The sequence below is a fragment of the Sarcophilus harrisii genome, chromosome 2 (genome assembly GCF_902635505.1).
Source record: "Sarcophilus harrisii chromosome 2, mSarHar1.11, whole genome shotgun sequence".
In the NCBI taxonomy this organism is placed as follows: domain Eukaryota; kingdom Metazoa; phylum Chordata; class Mammalia; order Dasyuromorphia; family Dasyuridae; genus Sarcophilus; species Sarcophilus harrisii.
Window position 1 is genome coordinate 250,225,179 of NC_045427.1, and position 25,387 is coordinate 250,250,565.

Genomic DNA, 25,387 nt, shown 5'->3' on the forward strand with positions numbered 1-25,387 from the left:
CACCACACTCACCAGCTGTAGATTGGATTTCTCCCAGAGCTTCACATCTCGGTCCTCAGAGGCTGTCAGCAGCAGTTCAGGGAGCACATGGAGTGCTGTGACGGAACCTGAATGGATCTAAAGAGAGACAGGTGTGCTAAGCTCCCTCAGAGTCCTACCTACTACCAAACGCTTGGTTTCTGTCCTCTCACCTTTTTGGAGTACTGGGTCTCCAACTTCCGGAACTCAAATTCCTTTTCTGTGTACTGCCATATGTTGTTGGTGTCCCAATCTCCCTCAGGGGTACGTACTGCCATGTTCCAAAGGATGCCTTCTGAGCTGGCACACAGAAAAGCAGAGCCTGCCATTCCCAAGGCAGAGTTAGAACCAGAGCAAGCCCACAGACTTGCTGCTTTCCCCCCTTTAGGCCTCTCTATTCTCTTGGATTCTTTGCCAGCTTACCAGAGTCAGGCTTAGCTTGAGTTATCCACAGTGGGGTTCCTCTGGGATTTTCCAGCAGGAGATTAAAATTCTCTCTGTGCTCCAATATATTTGACTCTTTCTGCTGCTGTTGAAGGACAGATGGGAACAGACATATACACATATGTATTACTGTCTTAACCTGCCACATTCAGTCCAGATTCAGTAATGGTTTATCTGCAGGATTACTGAACTATAGCCATCTGTTAACCTTAGCTACACCAAAGAAACCAAATATAAAGTATAAGACATACTTGTCCCTAAAGACCTCTATATAATTGGGCAATGAACATGAATGCAAAAAGATAAATGAAACATATATGTATGATTGACATACAAGCTAGGCATCATACTAGGTGCTAGGGTTACAAATACAGAATTGAATTATTTGTATTCTCAAGGAATATATACTTAAGAGAAGCATTTAACCGTACACAAAAGACTTACATAGACAGAGAGTGAAACGTCATCCAGAGTATCCAAGACAAACACACCATATTCCTTGTGGGTAGAAAGCAGAGTGTGTGTATTGAAAGGGAATTCATGCCTAGAGTAAAAGAAACAGACTGAACTTGGAACCTTTTCCATGACTCAATGGATCTGTACTCATAAACAGGATCGTCTTTAAAGAGGGGAGGCTATTAGATAAAATATTTAGCCTAAATTAGGTAGAATCTTCATATCTTGAAAGTCCTTTCCACTCATGTTTTAACTTAGGAAGAAGGAAATAGCTAAACTCTTACCAGAACTCTAAATTAGGAGAATCTGGATTCAGAAGCAGCATCCCCAGAAGTGGCTTTGCTAAGATGAAAGAGCAGCTATCTGGGGCCAAGTCCATGGATAACAGGGTGCTCCTGCCTGGCAGGTCCAGGGGAAGGTTACAGTTCAGGCTGGGAAATGAATAGAGGGGAGAAAATTGTCCATATCCTACTGTATTCCACTGGGCCCCGCCTGGGTTACCAGAACTAAAATGGAGGTGATGAAATCCTCTTCCAGGAATCAGAATTTTCCCAGGGATATTTCATCCAAATATTGAAAGGGAGCTGTAATATGACCCAAGTTCCCATTTGCTCAGTGAGCAAAGCCCATTACTTCCAATTTTACCTGAAAATTTGGGGCGTGAGGTCCTCCTTTTCTATTTGCCACTTGCTGAGGTTTTGGTCATTGATCAGAGCAAAGAAAGTGTGTGGAGAGGACCAGCATAGGGCACTGATGCGGCCAAGGGCCTGGTACAGATCACAAGGTCGGGTCAGTGTCCTGGGCCCAGAACCAACCCATTCCACCACTACCCACACCTGCAGCCTCCCTTTCAAACACTGGCACAGCCTTCCCTAGAGCACACTGAATGCTGTGCCCCAGGTGAGGCCCCAGTAAAACCTATGCCACTTGGACTCACTTGAGCTTTGGCTACAGCTTTGGCCTCCTGCCACAGAGTTAGTTCCCCAGCCTGGCTGCCCGACACTGCCAGGGAACCATCTGGAGCCCAGGCCACAGCAGTAATGGCCGTGGGCCTCTCACTGACACCTGTGTCGTCTGGAGAGAAGAGGCTCATCAGAGAAGAACATGGCACACTCCTCCAACATAGACAGACAACACCTGCTAATCTCCAACAGTAAATGCAGTACCCGTGAAAAGCCATCTCCCTTTTTTTAAACAATCAATACAAATATTTTTGGGGAAATAATATACTTTGTCAGGGGATTGACAGGTGTTTTCTGAGGAGTTTTGTAGTGTCAAAATGTAACAGTTTTACAATCATATAAGTAGTATACCAAAATGTATACATTAACAAAGTGGGGCTAGAGTTGGATTAAGAGGAAAAGTCCAAGCTTTTCACCTAGTTACAAGGTCCCACTTGACTTTCCCTGCCCCACACTTACCCACTTTCTCAGGCACACACCAGAGCCTTACTGAGCCATCTTTGGAGGCCGTTAGCAGAAGGCCCAAGGTCTCTGAGGCTGCAGCTGAAATGACTGGACCACTGTGTCCCAGAAGGGTATGTGTCTGAAACACCTGCAGAAGAAGCAAAGATGCTAAGTCAATAATCCACAGAGTTATGGCTGGGGAATCATCTTCCCTCACCCCCCCGCCTTCTCACCAATAGTGGATGCCAGAGCCGAGTAGCTCCATCTAGTCCGGCAGTTACTACCAAGAGATCTGACCCAGGCTGTCCAGCTGAGGAGAGATGGAGGAGGTCAAATAGAGTACCAAGAAAGGAATAAGGAAAGGCATGAGGGGAGGGAGTTTTGTCACCTGTACGAGGTTCCTTGACGGCCACGCACTGGCTGATGGGTCCAGAGTGGGCAGGAATACTTGTCAGCTCCACGCCGCGAAAGTCCCACACTTTTAGTACCCCATCCCGGTCCACAGATACCACATGATTCTCCTATCCCATTCCCCCCATCAAAATCATGGTTATATTGAGGGCAGGTAACTGGGTTTTGCTACAGCTTGTCTCATCACCCACATATCCATTGTAGAAGGAAAAGAATCAGATATAGTCTTAAGTCTGGAATAAGTAATCAAACCTAGGCTAAGTGGGCTCATTACAATAATTTAGTAATAAGCTCAATTCTGATGTGTCACTCTTCCTTTCAAAAGGAGTACTTAACCTTCTAACCAGATCCTTGATTCCTACCTCCCTACCCCACCCAAAGCAGCTCATGGTCCATTGGATTGTGACCTAGAAAGCAGGGAGAGCCTTTTGCCTCTCCTGCTATCTCCAGATCTTAATTCGGGCTCTAGCACATAATAGGTGTTTAATAAATGTTTATTGATTGACTAACTAATAATATGCTTGAACCTTATACAGACAAAATATTCAGGATACTTAATTGTCTCAATTAACTTTAGCATAAGACTACCCTCCAAATCTAGAGTCTTCCTGAAAAGTATAACTCACCCTTCCTCCTCATAATCAGTTCCCCATCAAGAAGGCCACCACCCCATTCCTTACTCACCACAGCAACCACAGTGCTCACTGCACTCTGATGACCTAGAAAATGGCCAAGTTGCTGGCCAGACACAGGGTCCCATAGCCGCACAGAACCATCATTGGAGGAGGAGAGCTGGAAAGTAGAGGCCACAGATAAGGGACATTCATTCTTTCTATCTGTTATTTAGCAATAGCTATATATAACTTGCAGAGTGGTATCCTGTTGGATACTGATTTGGCAACAATCTAAGAGATGCTGCCTGGCTGCCTGGTCCTCCATCTGTCTAGGTAAAGAGCTATCTAAAAAACTGGAAATGTACCTGCCAATCAGTTGGGGAATGAACAAATCATAAAATATGAGTGTAATGTGTTAAGGGACAGGCCAATTCTCCGAGAGCCTCCACAGCTGTGGATCATAGCATCTGAAGGAGTTGCAGGGCAGCCTTGGCTGACACAGGTGTTGCGGATTGGGAATGAAATAAACTGGAGGCAGAAGGAAGAGGAGAGAGGTCAGACAACACAACGGCCTCTCAGTCAGAGAGGTCAGAGAACAGTAACTGCCTTTCAGTCTTTTTGTATCATCCTCTCACAAGAGGAGATCCATTCTGGGTTGGATCTCCAGCAGCCACTGTCAGGTGGCTCCCGTGTATTCCAACAGTAATGGAATATTGTGCCACAATAAACACTGAATACAAGGAATCTGGAGAAACAGGAAGATTAATGTGAACTGATAAAATAAAGCAAATAGAACCAGGAAATTGATATGCAAAAATCTCTAGTAAGCTAAAACAACATTAAAATGAAATCAAATATTGTAACACAATAACCACTCTTAGTCCTGAGTTAAAAAGAGATGGACACACACCTCCCTTTTTTCCTTTGAGGAGGTGGTAATTTCTGATAACAAAATGTTGTATATGTTGTCTGACACTACCTGACAATTTTCCCTAAGCATTTACTCTACCTAAGTTTTCTTTCAAGATAAGGAATATCCTCCCAATAACCCAGTCTCACAAACTATGTGTCCTAGACTCTTCACTCTTTCTCATCCCCCACAGCCAGTCTATTGCTAAGGCCTGTCAAGTTTACTTTCATGAATTCTCTTCTATATTCTCTAAATTCTAAATTCTAAACTAATTCTAATTCTAAACTCTAAATTCTCCTAAATTCTCTCCTATATTCCTCCTTCTTGTCTTCTCTCTACATATAACCTCTTCAGCTATCATGGGTTCAATTACTATCTCTACACAGTTGGTTCCCAGATGTATATAGATAGATCCCATTCTCTCTCCTGAGTTTCAGGTCCACATCATCACTTGGCCTATTTCAAACTGGATGCTCCTCAGACATCTCAAACTTAATATGTTTAAAACAGAACTCGTAGCCTTTTCCCCAGAACCTACCTGTCTTCTAAACTTCCCTATTAGTGTAGAGAGCACTACCATCTATCAAGTTTCCTAGGCTCTCAACATCAATCTTTGCTCACCCTACACATCCAACCAGATACCAAATCTGGCCACCTCTATCTTCACAACCAGACTCTCTCTATTCACACAGCTATCATCCTACTTCAGGATTCATTATCTCTTACCTGGACTATTGAAGTAGCCTGCCATTCATCCATCAGTCTCAAGTCTCTCCTCCCACAGCCACCAAAGTGACTTTCCTAAAGTGTAGATCTGACTAAGTCACTCCCTTAAGTCAACAAATTCCAGGGGCCTCTGATTGCTTCTAGAATCAAATATAAACTCCTCTATTTGGCACTTAAACTTTTCATAACCAGTTCTTCTACCTTTCAGTCATATATGTATGTGTGTGTGTGTGTATATATTTTTTTCCATTTCCATTCTCCTTAGCTTTGTACTAACTGGCTGCCATGTCTGACATACTCTCCCTTCCCATCTCTGCCCTCTTGGAATCCCTATGTTCTTTCAGGACTTTAAGTTCACACACTATCTTCTGCATCTGGCTTTTCTTGATCTCTCCATCCCTTCCTGCTCCCTACTCCAGATGTTAGTGCCTTCTCCTCCCTGCAAGGGTTATGATTTATCTCTCTATGTGTGATCTCCCTATTTCTGCAACTATATATGCAATCTCCCCCATTAGAATATAAGCTCCTTGAGGGCAATAAATAATTAGCTTTTGTTTTAGCCACTGACTAAGCAGTGTCTATTACATAGTAGGTATTTAATAAATGCTTGCCGATCAGCTGGTTTTGTTTAATTTTGTGACAAGGAAAAACTCATGATTGGGGATAGTATGTTAGGAAATGACTAATGTAAAAATAAAAGTTATCAATCAAAAAGAAAAGAAGATAGCTGCCTAGAGGCAAAGGTAGGAACAAATGGAGTCCCACAGGGTGCTATGATTTGATTATCTTAAGCCTTGGGCCTGGAGTCAGAAAGAACTGAGTTCACATCTAGTCTCAGACAAATACTAGCCATGTGATTCTGGACATGTCACTAAACATCTGTATTTGTTTCCTCAACCATAAAATGGGAATAATAATAACACCTATCCTGCTAGGTTGTTGTGAAATTCAAATAAGATGATATTAAAAAAAAAAAAAACACAAGAGTGCCTGACACATATAAATTCTTATTCTCTGCTCTTTTCCCTTCACTTATTCAAAGACGCTATAGAAGAATCTAAACTTGGAAGCAGGATTACTGAGTTTTAGGCCTGAATCAGCATTCATGTCAGGCCCATTAATTAATATCACTGTATACATGACATATGATTAGTCACTGGTTGTGCATGCCTTTCTGTCATGAACCCACAGGAGGTCCAACGTATTCATTGCTACTAGACACAAATCTTCAAATCCTATGGAAATTATGGGAATTTGGGGACCAAACTAAGGTGGGAATGGTTGAAGGGATTGGAGAATCTGACATCTACCCTATTAAACCATCCTTTCTTATAGAAAAGATTTTCCATTTACCAGCATGGCATCCTTAGTCCAGGAACAACCCGTGACCCAGTCACGGTGACAAGCAGGAAGGAAATTTATCAAAACAGGAGCCTCGGGTGTCCTCACATTCCAACACTGAAGACTCTGAGAAAAAAGACATTACACTTATGGTCAAGCCAAGAACAAAGGGACAGATGTTTTAGGGTAGAAAGGAGACTGGCAAACGAGTGAGGCAGATATAATATGAAGGAAAAGCAAATCAATAGAACCAAATGTTCAGGACTGACAGCATCTGGACCAGCATCTGGGATAGAATATTAGGGGCAAAATGGGGAGACAGATTAGATATAAAATTAGATGTAGATATAGATATAAAAATAGATGTAGACATAGATGTAGGTGTCAATATAAATATGTAGATAGATATCAAATGAACTTCTCTATAGTTTCTAGGATTTGAGAGGAAATATGAGCATGAAAGCTTGGGATGTCTTTCTATTCTAGAAGTATCTAGTTCCATTTTGAAACAATCATTCTTTCTAGGTGTAAAATGTCCTTTAGTTTCTCTCATTCTACAAGGATCAAATTTGCTATCTAGAAAAAAGACCTCTTTGCTTTTATTTTTCTTTTGTATTTGGATAAAAACTGAAGAAATTAGAGAAATTAAAGTTTACCTTGGGAAAAACTCACAATTTGTTTGGTGTTATGTAAACTGTTTAGTGTTATGGAAATTCATGGCTAAGAGTTGAGGAATCCAATAGTATCAGTTGGCTTCAAAGAACTAGTATGGCAGAGCAGGAATGAACAGCAGAAAGGCCAATGTGATATTCTATTATGGTTTACCTGATCCCTGCTGCCAGTGGCCAGGATGCTCCCATCAGGGCTAAAACTGCAGCAGGTGACAGGTCCTTTATGTCCATGGAGCTCTTCTATCATCTCTGGCTGGGTCAGGAAGGACAGTGACCATAATCTCACAGTAAAGTCCTCTGCAGTAGGCAATGAGAAGTTTGTATACTTAAGAAAAGAGAAAAGAAAAGGATGTCCACAATAGTAGACCCCACCCAAGGTAAGGACAGAGGACAAACATGTTAAGTCTCCAGAAACTGAGAAAAAATCTAAACGCATAGGGAACAGGGACAAGATCGGGTATGAATTCTCCCTATTCTATCTTTACAAATCCAACTCAAATACCCTCTCCTTCACAAAGCTTTACTAATCTTTCAGTTAATATGTCCGCATGATCTTCAAAGGCACTTTATACATTTTCTCACATACGTAAACGTCAGGTATTTTTCTGTATTATAGTTATTTGTATATATATCCTATCCCACTGCTAGTCAGGAATTACAACTTATCCAAATTTTGGTCTTCCCCAGAACCTTGTACTATACTTGCACACAACAAGTGCTTAATTAAAGTAAATAGAAATGAAATGAATTGGGGGAAAAAAAAAAAAGAGACTGGAGCAGTCCTATGGAGGCAAGTGACAAGGATACATCTATGCACTATAAGTAGGCTTCTAGGTTCAAAGATAAGACATAGTGTCATGTCCACAGAAGGTATTTAATAAGTCTGTTGAACTGTGTAAGTGCTATGAATGCATTACAAGTAATGTCCATCTAGTTAATATCAATATTTATGCTTCCCCACTTCAACTAGAACTTCACCACAATTTGGCAATTCTTCAGGCGTTGAAACCACAGTAACTCTTCCTCAAACTCCCAGTGCCAACTCTCAACATTATTTCATTCATAGCAGATGACCATGTCTCTTCTTCCACTGAAAAGAATGAGGCCATAGAACATGAAGTGCCTCCTGTACCTTCATCTTGACTGCAGCATTCTCTTTTCTTCCCTTTTGACTTAGAAGAAGAGCTCTCCTTCCCAAAGTTAACTAATCTTCCCATTTGCATAAGTCTATCTGATTTATAGGGACCAAGAACAGGTCTCCAGGACTGACTAGCCCTCAGATTTATGACTATTTCAGATATCATAGTCTGGTCCATTAAGGTTTCCTCTGCTCGGACCAGAAGATCATTATATACTTCAACAACAATACTATATGATGATCAATTCTGATGGACCTGGCCATCCTCAAGCAATGAGATCAACCAAATCAGTTCCATTTGTTCAATAATGAAGAGAACCAACTACACCCAGAGAGAGAACTGTGGGAAATGAGTGTGAAACACTACATAGAATTCCCAATCCCTGTGTTTTTGTCCACCTGCATTTTTTATTTCCTTCACAGGTTAATTATACACTATTTCAAAGTCTGATTCTTTTTGTACAGCAAAATAACTGTATGGACATGTGTACATATATTGTATTTAATTTATACTTTAACATATTTAACATGTATTGGTCTACCTGCCATCTGGCGGGGGGGAGGGGGGAAGGAGGGAAAAAGTTGAAACAGAAGGTTTGGCAATTGTCAATGCTGAAAAATTACCCATGCATATATCTTGTAAATAAAAAGCTATAATAAAAAAAGATTTCCTCTGCTCATTCCTTTGGCTTACCTGAGGCAGAGGCAAAGAGTGTCTGGGAGGTAGCTAAACCCAATACAGCCTTCTGGTGTGCGGGCAAAAGCCAGAGACAAGTGGGTGCTACATCTCCAAGCACCCAGCACTGAAGATCCCCATCTTCTCCACCACTCACCAGGACCCTGTCGCTCAACCAAGCCAGTGCAGACACTGCCACGGCTGACATTGGGCAATGACTCTCCTCCGTACCTAGACAAACAGAACAGCTTAGAGTAGAGCCCAAGGCTTGACCCCTACCCAGGCTCCTATGACAAATGTCTTCTTCCCTTGCCCCATTTATTTCTTGTTACACAAAATCTCAATACCTGAAGAGGTACTGTAGATTCTGATGCCATCTGTATGATGACCAACAGCCACATAAGTCTGATCTGGACTGATTGCCACAGAGAGGGCAGGTGAAAGGGAAAAGGAACCCAAAACTCCTTTGGGCCGGCCCAGGGATCCTGACCATACTTGTACCTAGAGCCCAACATAAATAGTGATACCAACAGATTATTCAATATGCAAAGAAAGCTGCTCCCCCATACATTAGAAATTCTTTTTTTCAGAGGCTTTCAAAACAAAAGCTGCAAAATAGTGGGAACCTACTTAGAACAAACCCTGCCCTTGCCCTTAGATTCCATTTATCCTGATTTCTCCAACAGAGGCACTCCCCGCAATCTGCCTGTCTTTTCATGGATCTTTCCCACTCAGGGGTACATCTTCATAAAGAGTCTCTTCCTAAAATTCAGAGGTTCTTTCCAATAAAAAGAGACACAGGGGCAGCTAGATGGCACAGTGGATAAAGCACCGGCCTGAAGTTAGGAGGACCTGAGTTCAAATCTGGCCTCAGACACTTAACGCTTCCTAGTTGTGTGATCCTGGGCAAGTCACTTAACCCCTCTTGCAAAAAAAAAAAAAAAAAAAGAGACATAAAGATCCCATTTTGTCTCCCCAATGCCCTGAAGACCCACAGAAAATTCAGCTGTTCCCATCTGGATCATCCCTGAGCTGACCTTGCCATCCTCCCCAGAAGTCAGCAGCTGGTGTCCAGATTGCAGGAAGAGAGCAGAAGAAACATATCCTTGGTGGGCAGGGAAAGCAGCCAATCGTGCTCCTTTCTGCCAAGCCCACAGTTCAACAATCCCATCCAGATGGCTGGCAGCCAAGACTGACCCATGAGGGGCAAATGTCACAGAACAGACTGAGGACCCTGAGCCTCCCAGCTCCTGCAAGATTAGGAGGAAAGGAAAAAGGGTATCGTGGGAGCACTTTCCACTCTATCCTTTTAGCATACCAAACCTTTAGATGCACTCTTCCCCAGCCATAATAAGTCCTTCCTTCTCCTCCCTATCTCCACAATGATTAATACTTTCTCACCATGATTACTCTGAGGCTGTCCGGTTGTAGAACACTCAGATACCCAGCCCAGTTTCCTGTGATGATCACCTGTCCCTCTGGGTGAAAGGCAACACAGTTCAGGGGCTTCTGGAACAAGTGCTGGGCAGCTAGCTTTCCATGAATTGTGTCCCACAGCTGCAGACAGAAACAGCTATTAGATACAATGTGCTAGGTCTTAAGATCCCCACAGCAAGACATACTTTCCTGATTTGACTTCTCAGAGGACCCAAAGGTTATTCCATCTAATCCTCTACCTCTCTGAAATCTGTTTCTCCTCCCATCAAGCCAGATGGCACCCAGCCAAGTCTAACTCAGAAGAAGTATTTATGACTCAGAAATCACTGGATCAACTCTGCAGGGCTATCTCCTAGTCACCTTGTTATCCTTTTTGACAGCTAGTTCTTTTTCTATTACCAACCCAAGATTTTCAACTTTACCTTCAAGTATCTATCCAAGGACACAGTAGCCAAAAGCCGGTGATCAGGGTTCAGGCAGCAGTCAGTGATTTGAAGCTGATGAGCTTTGATTTGGAATATCCTAAGTCCAGGAAACTCAAGTCAGGCCTGTGGATCTCCTTCCCTCCCTCATTAAGCTTTCTGGCTCTATTGCTTCTCTCCTCCCAATCCTTGGCCCCCTCCCACTACCAATCTTCAGGTGATTGTAGCCTAGACTTTAGGGAAGGAAGGACTGAAAGTGAATGAGATTATATCAGTAAGAATCAGGGCTGATCTCTGGGGAAATTGGAGGTCTTACCGCCAGCCACCCTGGAGATCCCAGAGCTCTAGCCGACCGTCCGAGGCTGCGAGGAACAGAGTGGTATTTGAGGGGCACAGACAAGAAGAAATTCCATCACAGCCACTCACTATGGACTTCTCCTCCTGTGGAATACCAAAGTTCTGCTTAGCTTATACTTTCATTCTCTCATGTTCCTGACTTCCAATCCTAACCAAAAAAGGTATCTGAGACAACACAGTACCTCTCTGTACCCTCCTAACCCAGAGCACTGAGCTCCTCTGTACTCAGATTACTGTCCTGACTAAGAGGTCCTCAGCTTAGTCCTAGATCACTCCTCTTCCCAAAGATTTGTGGTCTTCGTTGAAGTCGCAGTGGTCACAAAAACTCTGAACCAGAACCCTGGAACCTACCTACCTACCTTGCCAGTCTTCTCTCCTACTTATGTGAGCCTTCCACTCCACCAGTCAGACCCACTTGCTGTCCCTCAACAAGTCATTTCCAACCAATCAGTTTCTATCATATTTGAATTTCATATATAGACCCCTAATAGGCACCTGACAAGTGTCCATTGGAATTAACTTGAATCCTCTGAGGAACAGCTTAGCTAAGTTTGGAGCAGCTTTTCTCCAGAAGGCTGGCCACAGAACAATGTAATGATGGGCCATGACAACTCAAGAAGACTATTTACAAGGTTTTATTGAACCTGGGACTATAAAAAGAGAGAGCAAGAAAGAGAAATAGAAAGACACAGAGAGACAGAGACAGACAAACACAGAGATAGAGACAGGCAGAGACGAGATAGAAAGGGACAGAAACAGAAACAAAAAGACAGGGAGGGAGGGAGAGAGAGACTAAGGGAGGGAAGGGAGGGAAGAAAGGAGAGACAAAGACAGAGAAAGAGAGACAAAGACAAAGAAAGACAGAGATAAGAGACAGAAAAAGAGAGAGAGACAGAGACAAAGTGTTGGAAAAGTGGAGGCTTCATTAGAAAGTGACAGTAATTTAAAAAAAGGAAAGGGCATGAAAAATATGTAAGAAGGCACAAAGTCATAATCTGCATCAATAAAAGGAATTTCAGCACACAGTGCTGAAATTAGACATCTTTGCTGTATTGTCACATCCAATGCTAGTCATCATCTTTTTTATGGTCCTACACTATCCTTTATAAAGTCCTGGAATTCAGGGACCATATCTTTCTCTCCTTTGAATCTCTTCACAACTTTTTAATAGTTTTTAACACTTATTTGTCACTTGTTCAATTACTTTCACTGATTGATGAATTATTCTAAGAAATCTTTGTCCCCTGGCCCTCAGGATTCTGGGGATGAATCTGTTGAAAAGGCAAGAGTGACATCATTTCAAGATGAATTTGATTGTCACTTGGTCTATAAGTTATGGTTGCCTGTGGAGTCATCCTGAAGGGCTCTTACTGTTCCTTCAACTTCTTCACTCTTTCTTTCCATGGCTTTCCTACCTGCCAGGTACATGTGTCTAGCAGGTGAACAATCCCACTGGCAGTAGCCACAATTGCCCGTTGTCCATTGGGGGAAAGATTCACGGCTGTAGGAGTCGAGGGAGGTACCAAAGACAGGCTGGACCTAAAAAGAAATTTTAAGAGAGTGAGGAAAATGGGAGGGGGGGGAGAGGAAAAAGAAAGAAATGGGAGGAAAGAAGTGAGGGAAGAGGGAGAAGTAGGAGAGGATAAGGAAGAGAAAGAGATGGGGAGGAGGAAAAAGCAGATAAGAAGGAAAAAAGGAGAGGGAAATAGGAAGGAGCAGGAAGAGAATGAACAGAATGTTCCATTATGTACCAATATGTAGATATATAACTATCACATCTCCTCAATTGGGTTTGTTCTCTCTTAAATTGTCTATTTATATAATATGTTATATATGTACAACATGTTACATAAATTATCTATTATATGTATTATTATATATTATATTAATATCTATTATATGAGTATATAAATTATGAGTACTTTTGTCACTCCAGAGTACCCTCTCTTCCCATCTTTAATGTGTACTTCATTATTCCTATTTTTCCCTTTCCCTCTACTGCCCGACTTTTAAGACTCCTCTCACTCTCCCTTTCCCATCCCCCTCAAATTCAATGGATGAGACAGAGGTGTAAACCTTCCCTCCTTTCTTAGTACCATTGTCCACCTTCCATGAATAATCATTTGAATTCCAAGATCTCTGGCTAAGCTACTTCCTTTTTAAATATTAACTACCATCTTCTCTCTGTGTATCTTACCCACCCACCCACCTATTCCCACAATCTTAAAAACCTCAGGTCTTTAACTCAAGTCCTCCTTCTCTAATATGTTCTCTAGCATGAGTATCTACATTGGTATTATTTGATAACTCTCACCTTTCTTAATTAACTTTACTCAAGACCCTCAAGAACTATATGCTAGCTTACCTTAAAGAGTTGTTGTGGGGATCAAATGAGATTACAAATGTAAATCACTTTACAAAACTTAAAGCCTTCCAGTAGCATGAGTTTTTTGTTTCTCCCTATTACTTTAAATGCTGTTGTCCCCCATCAGGATGTGGATTTCTCAGAGGAGTAGGGAGAAGAAGAGCAACTGTTTTTGACTTTCTTTCTATCCCGAACACTTAACAACAGTGGCTATCACAAAGTAAGTTCTCAATAGAGAACTGTTTGTTTTTAACAAAAAGCTTATGCTGGGCACATTTGCAAAGCTCTAGGGATATAAAAACAGTGGTCCCTATCTTCAAGGAACCAACTGTTTGCCTCTCCAGATGTCCATGTTTGTTCCAAATCCATCAGGCACCCACATGACCACAGCCTGCACTTCACAATTAGGAGGCACTCTTGCAGCTCTGAGGTATCGCTAAGTATAACTGTCTCATGTGCCATTTCTTCCAATGAATCTATCCTCCACTTGCTATCTCTTCTATTAGATCCAGAGTATTAACTATCTGCTGGCTATCCTATGCTCCTTCTTCATCACTGACTCCATGACCAATTACCATCCAGGATGCTAGTCTGTGTGCCCCCTGATCTTCCACCAAGGCTACCTCTGATTCTGGACTGCTCCCACCTTCTCAGGTCTGCTACTTGAACATAACTGGCTCAGCAGAGATTTACAGAGAGTGGAAGCAATACCTTTGCTGAGCTTCCATGGTCTGGGGCTTGTTGAGCCAGTGCAAGATGGGCTGGGAAGACCATCTCTGGGAAAGCTTTGAAACCTGGTGGCAGATAGGAGAGTTGGAGGGCTGGTTGGCTGCCTGCTGGGCCAGGAGAGCTGGATACTGGGTGAGCAGCTTGGATTGCTGCTTCAGGAATGTGTGGAATACAGTGACATTTGGCTCGGAGGGCTCATCCACAGGGACTGAAGATGCTATCCGAGGGAAAGGAAAGTCAAAGGAACAAGCCTCCATTGGACAGTCACTACAGCCCCCATCATATCCAGTGCTAAAGAAAAAAGGCAGCAGGCCTACCAAGTATATCAGAAAAAAGAAACAGGGATCAGGCCTCTCTGTGGCCTTGAGTTTTATTTATGGAAAATAACCCTACCTGTCCTTCCTAGTGCTTATTACTCTCCCAGCAGCATCCCCAAGACTAGATCCCTCCCCATCCAATAATCAATGAATTAATAAACATTTGTTGGGCACCTATTATGTACCAGGTACAGGGCTAGGCTCTAGGGATAAAAAAAGTGGCAAAAGACAGTATCTTTCCTCAAGAAGCTCACAATTTAATGGCTCTTCTGAACTGTAAGACAGAAGATGAAAGATTTTGTCTTCTCTTATGTCCCTTGGGGATATAGTTCTTGTACCCTTTTATAGAAAGAAGCTATATTTTCTCATGGTTTTTCCCTTTTGTTATGATTTTTCCCTCCCAGCATGATTCATATGGAAATATATTTAAAAAAAAAAAAAAAAGAATGCAAATGCACAACCTTAAAAAAAAAAAAAGCTTTCCTTAACTTACCATATAGAGCATGGGCTTCCCCCAGCTGGGAGAGTAGGCCCATTTCTAGGTAGGTAGTCATAACATTGAGGTTGGTGAGTAGGGAAGCAAGCAGGGAATGGTTCCCACTCTGTGCCTAGGGAGTGACAATCAAGATCAGAGTTAGATATTAGCACTAGATATGGTAAAGAAGTATAACATTTACTCAGCTAAGACTTTGACCCAGAAAAAGTAATCAGGTTAAACTCGCAGTGTAATTTAGGAAGGAAAAGTGATCTGAGTGGGGAATTTGGGGGTTTGGAAGGATCCTAAGGAGCTAAAGAAGTTCTGGAAGGTTTGCATGACAGTGGGAGAAATGACTTTACCAGATGGTAAGGCAGGTCACTCAGGGCCTCTGGGTGGCAGTTATGGAAGGTACCCAAGGCATCCAGGTCACACATCCTCCAGAGCTGAACTGCATGAGGAAGATGGTGGCAACATCCAGGAAGTTAGATATAGAATAGGGATCGGAAGTTCCTGGTTCTGTTCCTTATCCCTCTGGAGAGTGAGCTCCTCAATATCCCCTGGACAATTTCCCGTGGGACACCCACTTAGATCCTGGGAAGAAGGGGATTTGATCAGAGGCCCCCTGGGGTACATGATTTCCCTAATCCCAGGTCAAGATCACCCTCCCTCAGTGCCCTGCTCTGACTGCTTTGCTCTGATCACCTGCAATGAGGACGTGTGCTGTGGTCTTCAGTCCAGGTCTCTTCCTATAGCGCAGCTCGGCTGCTGAACACAGGGGCCCAGGAGGGAGGCGCAGTCGGGCTCCAGGAAGCTCCAGGGACCCCGCTCCCAGCAAACTGGCCATAACAGGGAGTACAAGTGGAGACAAACAGTGAAGAGTTTAATCAAGCCAAGGGCAATCTGCACCACCTCATTTTGGAGGGAACCGTATATAAAACTGGGTTTTACTTCATGCTGAGAGGAATTTGGGACCAAAGTCAGAGTGGTTCACAGGGGAGCATTTACATGGGAAGAGAAACACGATAACAAAAAGGTAGGCATCCATTACCTGCGTAGACTGTGGACGAGGTAAGTAAAGGGACCCATGGGATAAGGGTCTCCTTGGTTTCTAGCAGCCATGGCTTCTGCCCAATCCACAGTCTCCAAGGGTAGTGACTGCCAGGTACTTATCACCCCATGAAGCTGGTCCAACGTTAGGCCTGCAATCCAGTAACCTTGAGTCTCCCTTTACTAAGCCCTACAGTGTCCCTATTCACCCATTACCAAGTTCTGTAGTAGCTAAAATCTCTCACCAAGCCTACAAAAGGGACCCTCCCCAAATTCCCTGAGGAGACCACCCCCCCATTTCAAATTTTACCCTAATCTCATTCTTCCCCCAATCTTAATTACACTGTGGGGACTTATTTGTTATCCCCCTCTCAAAGGTGCTAAAACAGCTGCGCCCCCACCACCTTCTCCCAAGTGCCTCCCTCATTCATCCCGTTCCTGAAAACTGACCACTGCGTGTGACATGGAGGGCTGCCAAAGCAAGAGGCAAAATATCCGAGCCATGCTCCTGCTCCAGGACGCCGAGCATGTGTTGGAGTAGCAGGGGCACAGTGGCTGGTAATGCCCGAAGTTGCTCAGACACCTAGGGAAAGAGTCCAGGGATCAGAGATGGTGTGATACAGGTGATGGAAGAAGGACCAGAGCAGGAGAAGATGTGGGAAACAGAAAGCATGTAATAGGAGAGAGAATGGGGATGAGAACTGAGAGGGATGAGAATGGGGAAGGGAATAGATAAGGAAATAGTTGGGTAGATAAATGGTTGGAAATGAGAAAATAAAAGTCAGAAAATGAGAATAGACTACTGACTATGGAGTAAAGGGAAAACAATCGCCATGGTAATGGAAGACAGAGAAAAGGGAGTTATTGCCCCGCCTGACCTGTTCATACAGAGTGAAGAGACGAAGGTGATCAGTGGCAAGGCGCAAGTAAAGAGGCAGAGCTGCCCCTCGCTTTACCAACAACAGCCGCATCTGGAAGGACATTGAGGAGCAAAAGGGATTAAAACGTAGCTTCCTGGTCGTCCTAAATTCAACATCCCTTCCATTATAATGCAGACCCACTAAAAGGAAGCTCTTTCTCTAGTTCCTGTTTCTAGGATCTTAAACAATGGAATTATCTCACTGTCACATCACAAGTCTTCCAGCATCTTTCTTATTGCCTAAAAAAAAAAAAAGTCTTTCTAATTGGATGATAGGAATATAAAAGCTGGGAGCTTAGTCACTTCTCAGAGTTGGAATTGCTCAAATAAGGATGTACCAAGAGTCCTATCACCAAGTGGAAACCTGAGATAAAGTTACTGAACTGAAGTACTTCTGATCTTTAATTAGTGTCAACTAGACTATAGCTGCTGCACTGCATGTTGTCATCTCTGATTTATCATTATTATGCTCCTTTCTCTTATATTTGCTATTTAGGTTTTTGAAAACTGCAAATGCTCTTTTTAAATGAACTCATACTGCCTACTAAAACACGTATCAAGGAAAAACTGGAGCCCTTTTTTCCCCTAACTTCCCCAAGGCCCAGCTAAAATCCTATTTCTATAAAAATTCTTTTCAACACCTCTGCTGGCTACAAAGCACATCAGTCTATAGACTCTATTTGGTTTTATATAAGTTCTATGTAGTGTGTTGTCTGTTTTTCTTCCATGGAATATGGTGGTTAGTTTACCACAAAATTATACAGTTAATAACCTTTCCCTAGATTTGGATTACTAAGAAAAGTTCTAGTCTTCAAGATCTATCATTATATTCATGACCTGACTCTTATGCTAGCCCCAGGCTCCCTCTCTCCAGGGACCCTCCAAGGGGTCCCTGATCCCAACCTGATTGTTGAAAGGTGTCTCTTCCAGCCGCTTTCCATACAGGGCCAGCTCCTGCCTCACCAACTGGGCTCGTGCTGTTGGTTCCAGAGGTTTTAGGGCCACCACATGAGCATCTCGACGACTTTGAAGGATGTCCCCCAACCCTGTCTTTGCTGACATACTCATGACTAGGTGCACTTTCTTTAGGAGATGAGAGAAAAAAAGTAAGGGGGCAGATCACTCCATAGAGCAAATCGTTTCTAAATTCCTCTTTTTTCCTTTTTTGTCTGTAACATGTCCTTTTTTGTCCCCCAATACATACCTGAGGTAGGATCTTTGGAATCCAATCTGAGATCAGTTGACCACTTTGGTCTCCCAGTTGGTCAGCTCCATCAATGACGAGCACTAAAGTCTGGCCAGAGCGTAGGGATTGAGCAGATTTGGGAAGTAGGGTCTGTAGCTCCCACACCAGTCCCCTGCATGTGGGGAGAGAAGACATCAGGGATCCCTGATGCAGCAACTTGGGAGAGATGACAGTCTCTATCCATGCAAAGAGAAAGAATTCTGGGCCTGAGTTCAAATTCTCAAGGGTGCCATTTGTGCTAATGGAGCAAATCACTTAACATCTGGGGACCTCAGTTTCCTCATCTATATAATGAGGGAGTTGGATGACTTCTAATGTTTCCTTTAACTCTGAATCTACCATTCTATGGTCCAGGAGGGTGGAGAAATGCCTCAGAAGAGTGCTTACCGGTAGGTAGTTGGGAAAGGCCTGGAACACTGAAGCTGATGATGCAGGTAAGTACAAAGGCGTCTGAGCAAGATGAGGACATAGCTTTGATCAGGACGGGCTCCCACAAAGTGGAAGAATACTTGGGAGCTCATGGTGACCCCAGAAGGAGCTTGCAAAGCTGATACTAGGGATGACTGTGGGAGGGAGGAGAGAAGCTATAGCCAATCTTGCCCGAGCATGCATATATCCATTATCCCCTTCTGCTCATCCTCAACCCTGTCTGTACCAGGAAGGCTGTCTTGCCCTGTCCAGGTTTCCCGATCACTAGGCACAGACTCCCACTGCGTTGCTGTAGCTGCTGGATAGTGTCCTTTAGGAGGCTGGGCCGAGCTGGACAAGGTGGACGCTGTAGCTGCTGAAAAGCTGACTGTATGGTGTCATCATTCTGAATGGATGTGGTCTCTTCCAGTCCTGACTCCGGCTAGGATGCACATGGAAAAGAGAATCTCTGGGGAAAGGGCAGAACTGTCTCCCACCTCTAGAAGTCTGGCATCTGCTCCATGGCTCTCCTGTCTCAATCTACCAATCACAAATCTCTCCAATACTTCAATGTGCATGGTGTTTGTCCTCTCATAGCTACCCCCAACCCCTTCCAGCGATCGCCACTGACCTGGAGATAGAGCCTCTGGAGCAGCTCCCACACATGCTGTAACACCATCTGCCCAAACTCTTCCAGTCCCTTCACATATGGCCGGCCTGCAGCCACCCCTCCCCATACACAAGAGTACCTACGGACAGAAGGCACACTCTCAGAGGCCAATCCCCAATCCTAATTCCACACCACCCACACAGTAGCCTTATAATCTTCACCCCCAATCCACAGCAGGTGCTGCCTCTTCCATCTTACCTGTGGCAGGTAACACCCTCCTGCTTGTCCAGGTAGCTCTTCAGTTCTGAGATTCGCTCCGCAGCCTCTTCTGACTCAGAGGCAAAGTCCATTTTCCAGGCATCTGGCACAGAGCTGGCCAACCGGAGACATACCCCACCCCAAATTATAAGACTAGGCCCTGCTTCCCACCAGAGAGGGTAAAGATCCCACAGAACATCACCATGCTTTGAAATATGCTATCTACCAATCCAAGGCTATCCTGAGCCCACAAAAAGAAGCCCTGTGCTCTTCCTGTCCTTCTATTGCTTTTTCTAGCATCACGTTCAGGAAGGTATGGGGTGATCAGGAGGGGATAGTGCTCGAGACATGCTATGGGTGGGAGCAAGGGGCAGAACCCAAAGATCAAGGCTCAGGCTTCTGGGAAGTAGACAAGGTACCTGAGGAAGCTGGAGTCTCTCAGGTAGATGAGAGCTGGGGAGGACTGGTGGCGAGAACCTCTACTTAAAAACTGCATCACCTCCATCTCAGTCACAGAACGGCCAGATGGATAATCCTTTGCCTGAGAGATGAGAAGAGAAAAGGCTTCATTCTAGGTCAGTGGATGCTTCCCTTTCTCAAGGCTTTATTCTAAAGTCTAAGAGGTTCCCATAACCCTTTAATAATCTTGCTCTATAGAGGGGAAGAAAAAAAAAAAAACAATGGACCCATATAATCCTTAAGAGGAAACCTTCATTCTAACATGTTCCTCCCTTCCCAAATGTGCTCTTCATCCTAGTCTTAGCTCTCTATCACCCATATACAATCCTCAGAAAAGGGAACATAATATAACAAAGTACTGTGTCTCAAAATCAGGAGATCTGGGTTCAAGTCTAGACTGTGCCATTTACTACTTGAATAACTTTAAGCTAGTCACTTAATTCATCTCCATTTTCTCATCTGTAAAAATGAGGGTGTTGGACCTGTATGGTTCCTTTTTACTCTCAATCTGTGAAACTCTGAGTTCAGCAAGACCAGACCTCCTCCTCATTGGCCCAGTTCCCATATTTTTGATTGCTCCCTATGCCCTCCCCTTTCTCTAGCTGCCTCACCCAACAGAAGTGTGGATGATCAGGGAGACTGTAGTTGGGAGGGACATAGCCATAGCGGGAGCCCAGGATCCCCACAAAAAGTTGTGAGTTTTCCACTTCCCCTAAGCACAACTCCAATTGTCTACAGAGAAAAAAAGGGGAGAGAAGGAGAATTATTAGGTGGAGTGAGAAGAGAAGAAAGAAATTAACATATAAGAATAAGTAGCAGTGTTAAATGATGGCTATGGAACAAGAACTATCAGAAGACAAAAAATGAGCTAGGAATGGAGCTAATTGTGGGATGGTAACTCGAAGTTAGTTGTAAGAATAGATAAGAGTACCCAAATTTCTTCAATACCCCCAAACTCCTATACCACCTATTTTGTCTCACATCTCTAAATGTACCAACTCCAAAATACCCTAAAACTTTCATGCCCTGATTCTTTGCCTCTCACCTTTTCCAATCCGCCAGCCCCATTCATACGCATCTCCTTTAAAACCCCTCAGCAGCCTCTATGTTTCTGATATTCCAAGACCACATCACCTATCCATTTCTCTTATCCCACTGCACTCACCTGTCTTTTTGGGTCTCTTCCTCAGTGACTCCCCAGCGCAGATCAATGCCACGAACATTGATGTGGTGGGGAGCTGCACGGGCCTGCAGGGCAGGTAGCACTGAACGTAGCAACAAGTCCCGTTCTCCATGCATATCCCGGAAAGTAGATGAGATGAAAACACGGACACTACGCCAGCTGGAGGCAGAACAGCCCACAGGGCTCAGCACGGCTCAGCTTAAAGATATCCCATACCCAACTCCCAAAGGCATCACTAGGGCTCCAGCCTTAGAAGCAGACCTGGGACTCAGAGACATCACTTACTGGGTATAAGAGAAATCAAAGAATAGTTCTTTTGGGAACCACTCATCCATCACCCTGGATTTGGAAACAGGATATAAACCTCCCCTGTCCTTCCCAGTATTTATACTTTCTCTATATCTTAAACCCTCAGCAGAGATATGTAGCATGGGGAAAAGGAGGGATTTGACAGGAACCTTACTCTTGAACCTTACTGAAGGGGTTTACCTCTACCCAGAAATGAGGAGCTATAACTGTATATGGGAAAATCTATCACTTCCATAGATCTCTTCATGCACCAGAACCCATTTGATCTTCCCAGTTCATCCTATCCAGACTGACCTTTGCTGGGGAACAGGGGTCAGGGGGCCTGGGACCCTCTCCTCTAGCAGCTTATCAGGGAAAATCTGTGCCTCCCCTCTCTGGGGTGGGATCTTGAATATTTTGTCCATTTGGCCCACATGTTCCAGGAGACGAGACATTCCACGCTCTGAAATAAACCTAAGATACATAACCATAAGATCAACAATAACTAAGGGGATCATGAGGAAGGGTGAAAACCATAGTACTAAAAGGATATTCTATTGATCAGAGGCTAGCAACTATAAACTATCCAAGAAAGGAATGGCCAGCAAATGAACAGCATAGCCTATTGTTCCCAGCTTGAAAGAACATATGGGTATCTTGTCATAATCATCAACAGATTCATGCTTTAGATAATATGATTGTGAGTAAAGGAAAAAGGAATTGGGGTTATATGAATGGGTGGTCAGGTGTGCACAGCACAGTACTTCTTTCAGAAGGGGGACTATGATTAAGATTTAAAGATAATGGTAGTTGGCCATCTTCGGCAATGAGATGAACCAAATCAGTTCCAAGGGAGCAGTAAAGAACTGAACCAGCTACGTCCAGCGAAAGAACTCTGGGAGATGACTAAGAACGATTACATTGAATTCCCAATCCCTATATTTTTGCCTGCCTGCATATATTTTTTAATTTCCTTTACAGGCTAATTGTACAATATTTCAGAGTCCGATTCTTTTGTATAGCAAAATAATGGTTTGGACATGTAAATTTATTTTGTATTTAATTTGTACTTTAATATATTTAACATATACTGGTCATCCTGCCATCTAGGGGAGAGGGTGGGGGGGGGGAGAGGGGAAAAATTGGAACAAAAGGTTTGGCAATTGTCAATGCTGTAAAATTATCCATGCATATAACTTGTAAATAAAAAGCTATAATAAAAAAATAAAAAAATAAATAAAGATAATGGTAGAAAGGGAATAGCTTAACAGATGGTGGGGGTTGGAGTTCAAAGGAAAAAAAATGAACTAAAAAAATTGAGGCTGAATAAAAATGAATTCGGGCAAGGCTGAAAATTTTATAAAAAGGAGCTGGGCTTTAATTTGGATGGGGAAAGGAATGTAAGCCACTATATCTCAGAAGTCTTTTTAATTCCTCTTAACTCCTCTCCCCCCTCCCCCATCCCCCACCCAGAGCTCACTTCAGTATTCCATCGGTGCAGCCTGTGAGGATGACATCATTGGGGTTCCTACTGAGTGAACTGGAAGGGGGAAAAAAGAGTGATATAATATGACCCGAAAAAGAAAAAAACATCCAAAATTAGGAAGGATTGCATTCAGAGTGAGTATCCCGTCAATGTAGGCCTTCAGTGCAGAAAACTTGTCAAAATTGTTGCAGTTCTTTTGGTAGGAGTCTCATGCACCTCTGCATGTATTTTCTACAAAACTACTGTAAAGGGAGGAGACATGGGATTCCTTACCTCAAGCTCAAATGATGTCAGGTAGAAAGTAGGCAGATAGGATGAGGTTATTTAATGTGTAAATTAGATGTGTTTATATTATGGTCTTTTTATTAGGTGAGAACATTTTTCTGATTGGGTTAAGAAGAGAAAAACTTGATTGGCTCAGCAAACTAATTAGCCATTCCTCGAGCTCTAACTAGCTAAACCTTTGGATGACTGACTGTCAGAGTTCAGAGACTTTGTAAGGTAGGAACTAGCTGTAGAGTAAATTCCATGCAGGAGATAGGGAGAGAATTTTTTTGTTCTCTCTCCCTCCACTTTAGACACATGCTTTGAAGAGGAGCTACTGAAGAGTAGGGAACATGGAAGCTATGGGGAGACATATTACTCAAGATAGACACACATGCATACAGGACTATTTCCTAAGGGAAAAGCAGCTTCAAAGTGCCAGACAGAAACAGACCCTGGCAACCCAAGCGCACAATCTGCCTTGGAAAGATGTAGGTTTCTCAGAGAGCAGTGTCCTTTTTATGCATGTGTACAATGGAAATTCCTCATTTTCCTTGGGAGATCACGATGTTTGAACACACACAACTTTTGGATTGTGCTTATTAAACTACAGCAGTGGACTTTATCTTTGGCACCCAAGGAAACTGACTTTGGGGATTCAGAGTAGCAATTCCTGGCTGTACTCTGGATTTTAGTTTTGCTAACCATAACTGAGCAATTGTACATTACTGCTATATTAATGTTTCAAAGCACTGAGATCGTCTGCTTCTAACTTGTAATTAATTATGTTTGCCAATTATCTGTTTGAAATAAGTTTGTGTCTGAACAACTTATTGAAATTGCTAAATTGTAAAGATATTATTCATGACCTAAAGCTTTGTACTGTGGAATGTGCTTAATAAAAAAAAGTTTGACCTTTGTCCAGAAAAAAATAAAAAGAAAGAAAGACTTAAGAGAGCTATGGGAGTACTCCATGAATAAAGAGAGGTCTTCCAGGTACAGCAGTGCTAGGAGCTTTTTTATTACACCACCGTACTAAAAATTTGAGCCCACTATTCCAATGGACATAGTATGTCTGTGGGAAATTGTACCCTAGTGGGGGGATGACTTATAATTATTATTCTTATTATGCATTTGAGTGAACGTCTTAGATAAAAACTAATTTAATCTGCAGACTAATTATTAACGGGAAGTTCACTGGTTGGCCTTCATGAGCCAATTCGAGGTACAGAGTTATGCCCGGAAACAGAGCTATTCCACAGTGTCACTACGAGAACCTGAGGCAGCAGCTAGAGTAAGGGAACTCAATCCTTGAATGCAAGCTGATATGGCAGGAGGAGGTGGTGCTACCCTATACTACAGAGAAAAGTACATTCTTACACACCAGGCCGTTTCTTTCTACCTGCTGGAAAGGCTATGCAAGGTGAAACTGAGACTGCCTGGGCCCAGGTCATGGTCCAATACTAACATGCAGACCCCAGGGAAAAAAAAACCCACAACATTTTTAAACCTGTGGTGGGACAATGGTAGAAGACAGAGTTTGGGAGTTGAGAGTGAGGTCACTGGATAAAGGGCTGAGTTAAGAAAAGATTCAAGTGGAAATAGGATCTATGACAAGTAATAATAAATTGTCTCCTCCTTGCATCAAGGGAAAGAAGAATGTGAAGAGAAAAAACAGAGAGCCTTACCCAGAATGCATCCCAGTTAAATCGACTCCAACAAAAAGGCATTTGGGATTCACACGCTGCCAGAAGAATTGCTTAGCAGACATAAACTCAGGGTCCTCCATAGTGTTACCAACAAAGATAACTGTGTCTGTCTGTAGAAAAAGCAATATGAGCTCATACCAGAAAAAATTTGAGGAGCTTTGTTGGGGATGTAGGAGAATTAAAAAGGTGTAAAGAATGGCCTGGGGATCAGAGGGAACTTTGCTGAGAAGAGAAATACAAATATGCTGCTCCCTTGACTCAAAAGTAATAGAGCTGACATCCCACTTGGGAACATATATAGGAAAGGGATAAGGTAAGGAAAGAATTGATATTGGAAGTACTGAAGGATAGCACACATTTGAGTTTAAAGGAGAGATGTGGAAGAGTTGGAATTATAATACAGGGGTCAAGAAGATGGAAACTCAACAACCTAAGTTAAGAAATTTGGACTTGGAGAGTCCACTTGGCTGAGGTACTTACCGGCACCCGCCTAGCAACCATATCCAGTATGTATAAAGCAAATGGATGATGATTTGATTTTGATTCTGATTTCTCTTCAGCCATTTCCTGGGACAAACAGGATTAGGAGTTGAG

The 25,387-nt window shown here is 43.1% G+C and overlaps 1 protein-coding gene across 4 annotated transcripts in view; it reads right to left on the minus strand.

Moving 5' to 3' along the window:
• The window catches only part of TEP1 (telomerase associated protein 1), a 54,249-nt gene that overhangs the window by 432 nt on the left and 28,430 nt on the right, over window positions 1-25,387 (minus strand). For 3 of the 4 annotated variants that reach the window (XM_023498747.2, XM_012544327.3, XM_023498752.2), the window contains 40 exons: window positions 25,274-25,360; window positions 24,773-24,903; window positions 22,815-22,874; window positions 21,650-21,808; window positions 21,029-21,205; window positions 20,475-20,595; window positions 19,824-19,945; window positions 19,405-19,518; window positions 19,168-19,285; window positions 18,784-18,978; window positions 18,516-18,691; window positions 18,087-18,240; window positions 17,786-17,965; window positions 16,842-16,934; window positions 16,414-16,546; window positions 15,965-16,115; window positions 15,619-15,752; window positions 15,276-15,364; window positions 14,932-15,046; window positions 14,104-14,338; window positions 12,443-12,566; window positions 10,987-11,111; window positions 10,671-10,770; window positions 10,213-10,368; window positions 9,849-10,061; window positions 9,159-9,312; window positions 8,830-9,042; window positions 7,152-7,294; window positions 6,339-6,452; window positions 3,420-3,527; window positions 2,713-2,845; window positions 2,558-2,634; window positions 2,340-2,472; window positions 1,856-1,992; window positions 1,564-1,685; window positions 1,203-1,349; window positions 907-1,006; window positions 442-547; window positions 192-340; window positions 13-117 (listed from right to left, as the gene is read on the minus strand). In XM_023498747.2, the coding sequence (XP_023354515.1) occupies window positions 13-117; window positions 192-340; window positions 442-547; window positions 907-1,006; window positions 1,203-1,349; window positions 1,564-1,685; window positions 1,856-1,992; window positions 2,340-2,472; window positions 2,558-2,634; window positions 2,713-2,845; window positions 3,420-3,527; window positions 6,339-6,452; window positions 7,152-7,294; window positions 8,830-9,042; window positions 9,159-9,312; window positions 9,849-10,061; window positions 10,213-10,368; window positions 10,671-10,770; window positions 10,987-11,111; window positions 12,443-12,566; window positions 14,104-14,338; window positions 14,932-15,046; window positions 15,276-15,364; window positions 15,619-15,752; window positions 15,965-16,115; window positions 16,414-16,546; window positions 16,842-16,934; window positions 17,786-17,965; window positions 18,087-18,240; window positions 18,516-18,691; window positions 18,784-18,978; window positions 19,168-19,285; window positions 19,405-19,518; window positions 19,824-19,945; window positions 20,475-20,595; window positions 21,029-21,205; window positions 21,650-21,808; window positions 22,815-22,874; window positions 24,773-24,903; window positions 25,274-25,360 (5,403 nt within the window). The remainder of the gene's footprint in view (window positions 1-12; window positions 118-191; window positions 341-441; window positions 548-906; window positions 1,007-1,202; window positions 1,350-1,563; window positions 1,686-1,855; window positions 1,993-2,339; window positions 2,473-2,557; window positions 2,635-2,712; window positions 2,846-3,419; window positions 3,528-6,338; window positions 6,453-7,151; window positions 7,295-8,829; window positions 9,043-9,158; window positions 9,313-9,848; window positions 10,062-10,212; window positions 10,369-10,670; window positions 10,771-10,986; window positions 11,112-12,442; window positions 12,567-14,103; window positions 14,339-14,931; window positions 15,047-15,275; window positions 15,365-15,618; window positions 15,753-15,964; window positions 16,116-16,413; window positions 16,547-16,841; window positions 16,935-17,785; window positions 17,966-18,086; window positions 18,241-18,515; window positions 18,692-18,783; window positions 18,979-19,167; window positions 19,286-19,404; window positions 19,519-19,823; window positions 19,946-20,474; window positions 20,596-21,028; window positions 21,206-21,649; window positions 21,809-22,814; window positions 22,875-24,772; window positions 24,904-25,273; window positions 25,361-25,387) is intronic. The other variant, XM_023498742.2, reaches the window with a different exon arrangement.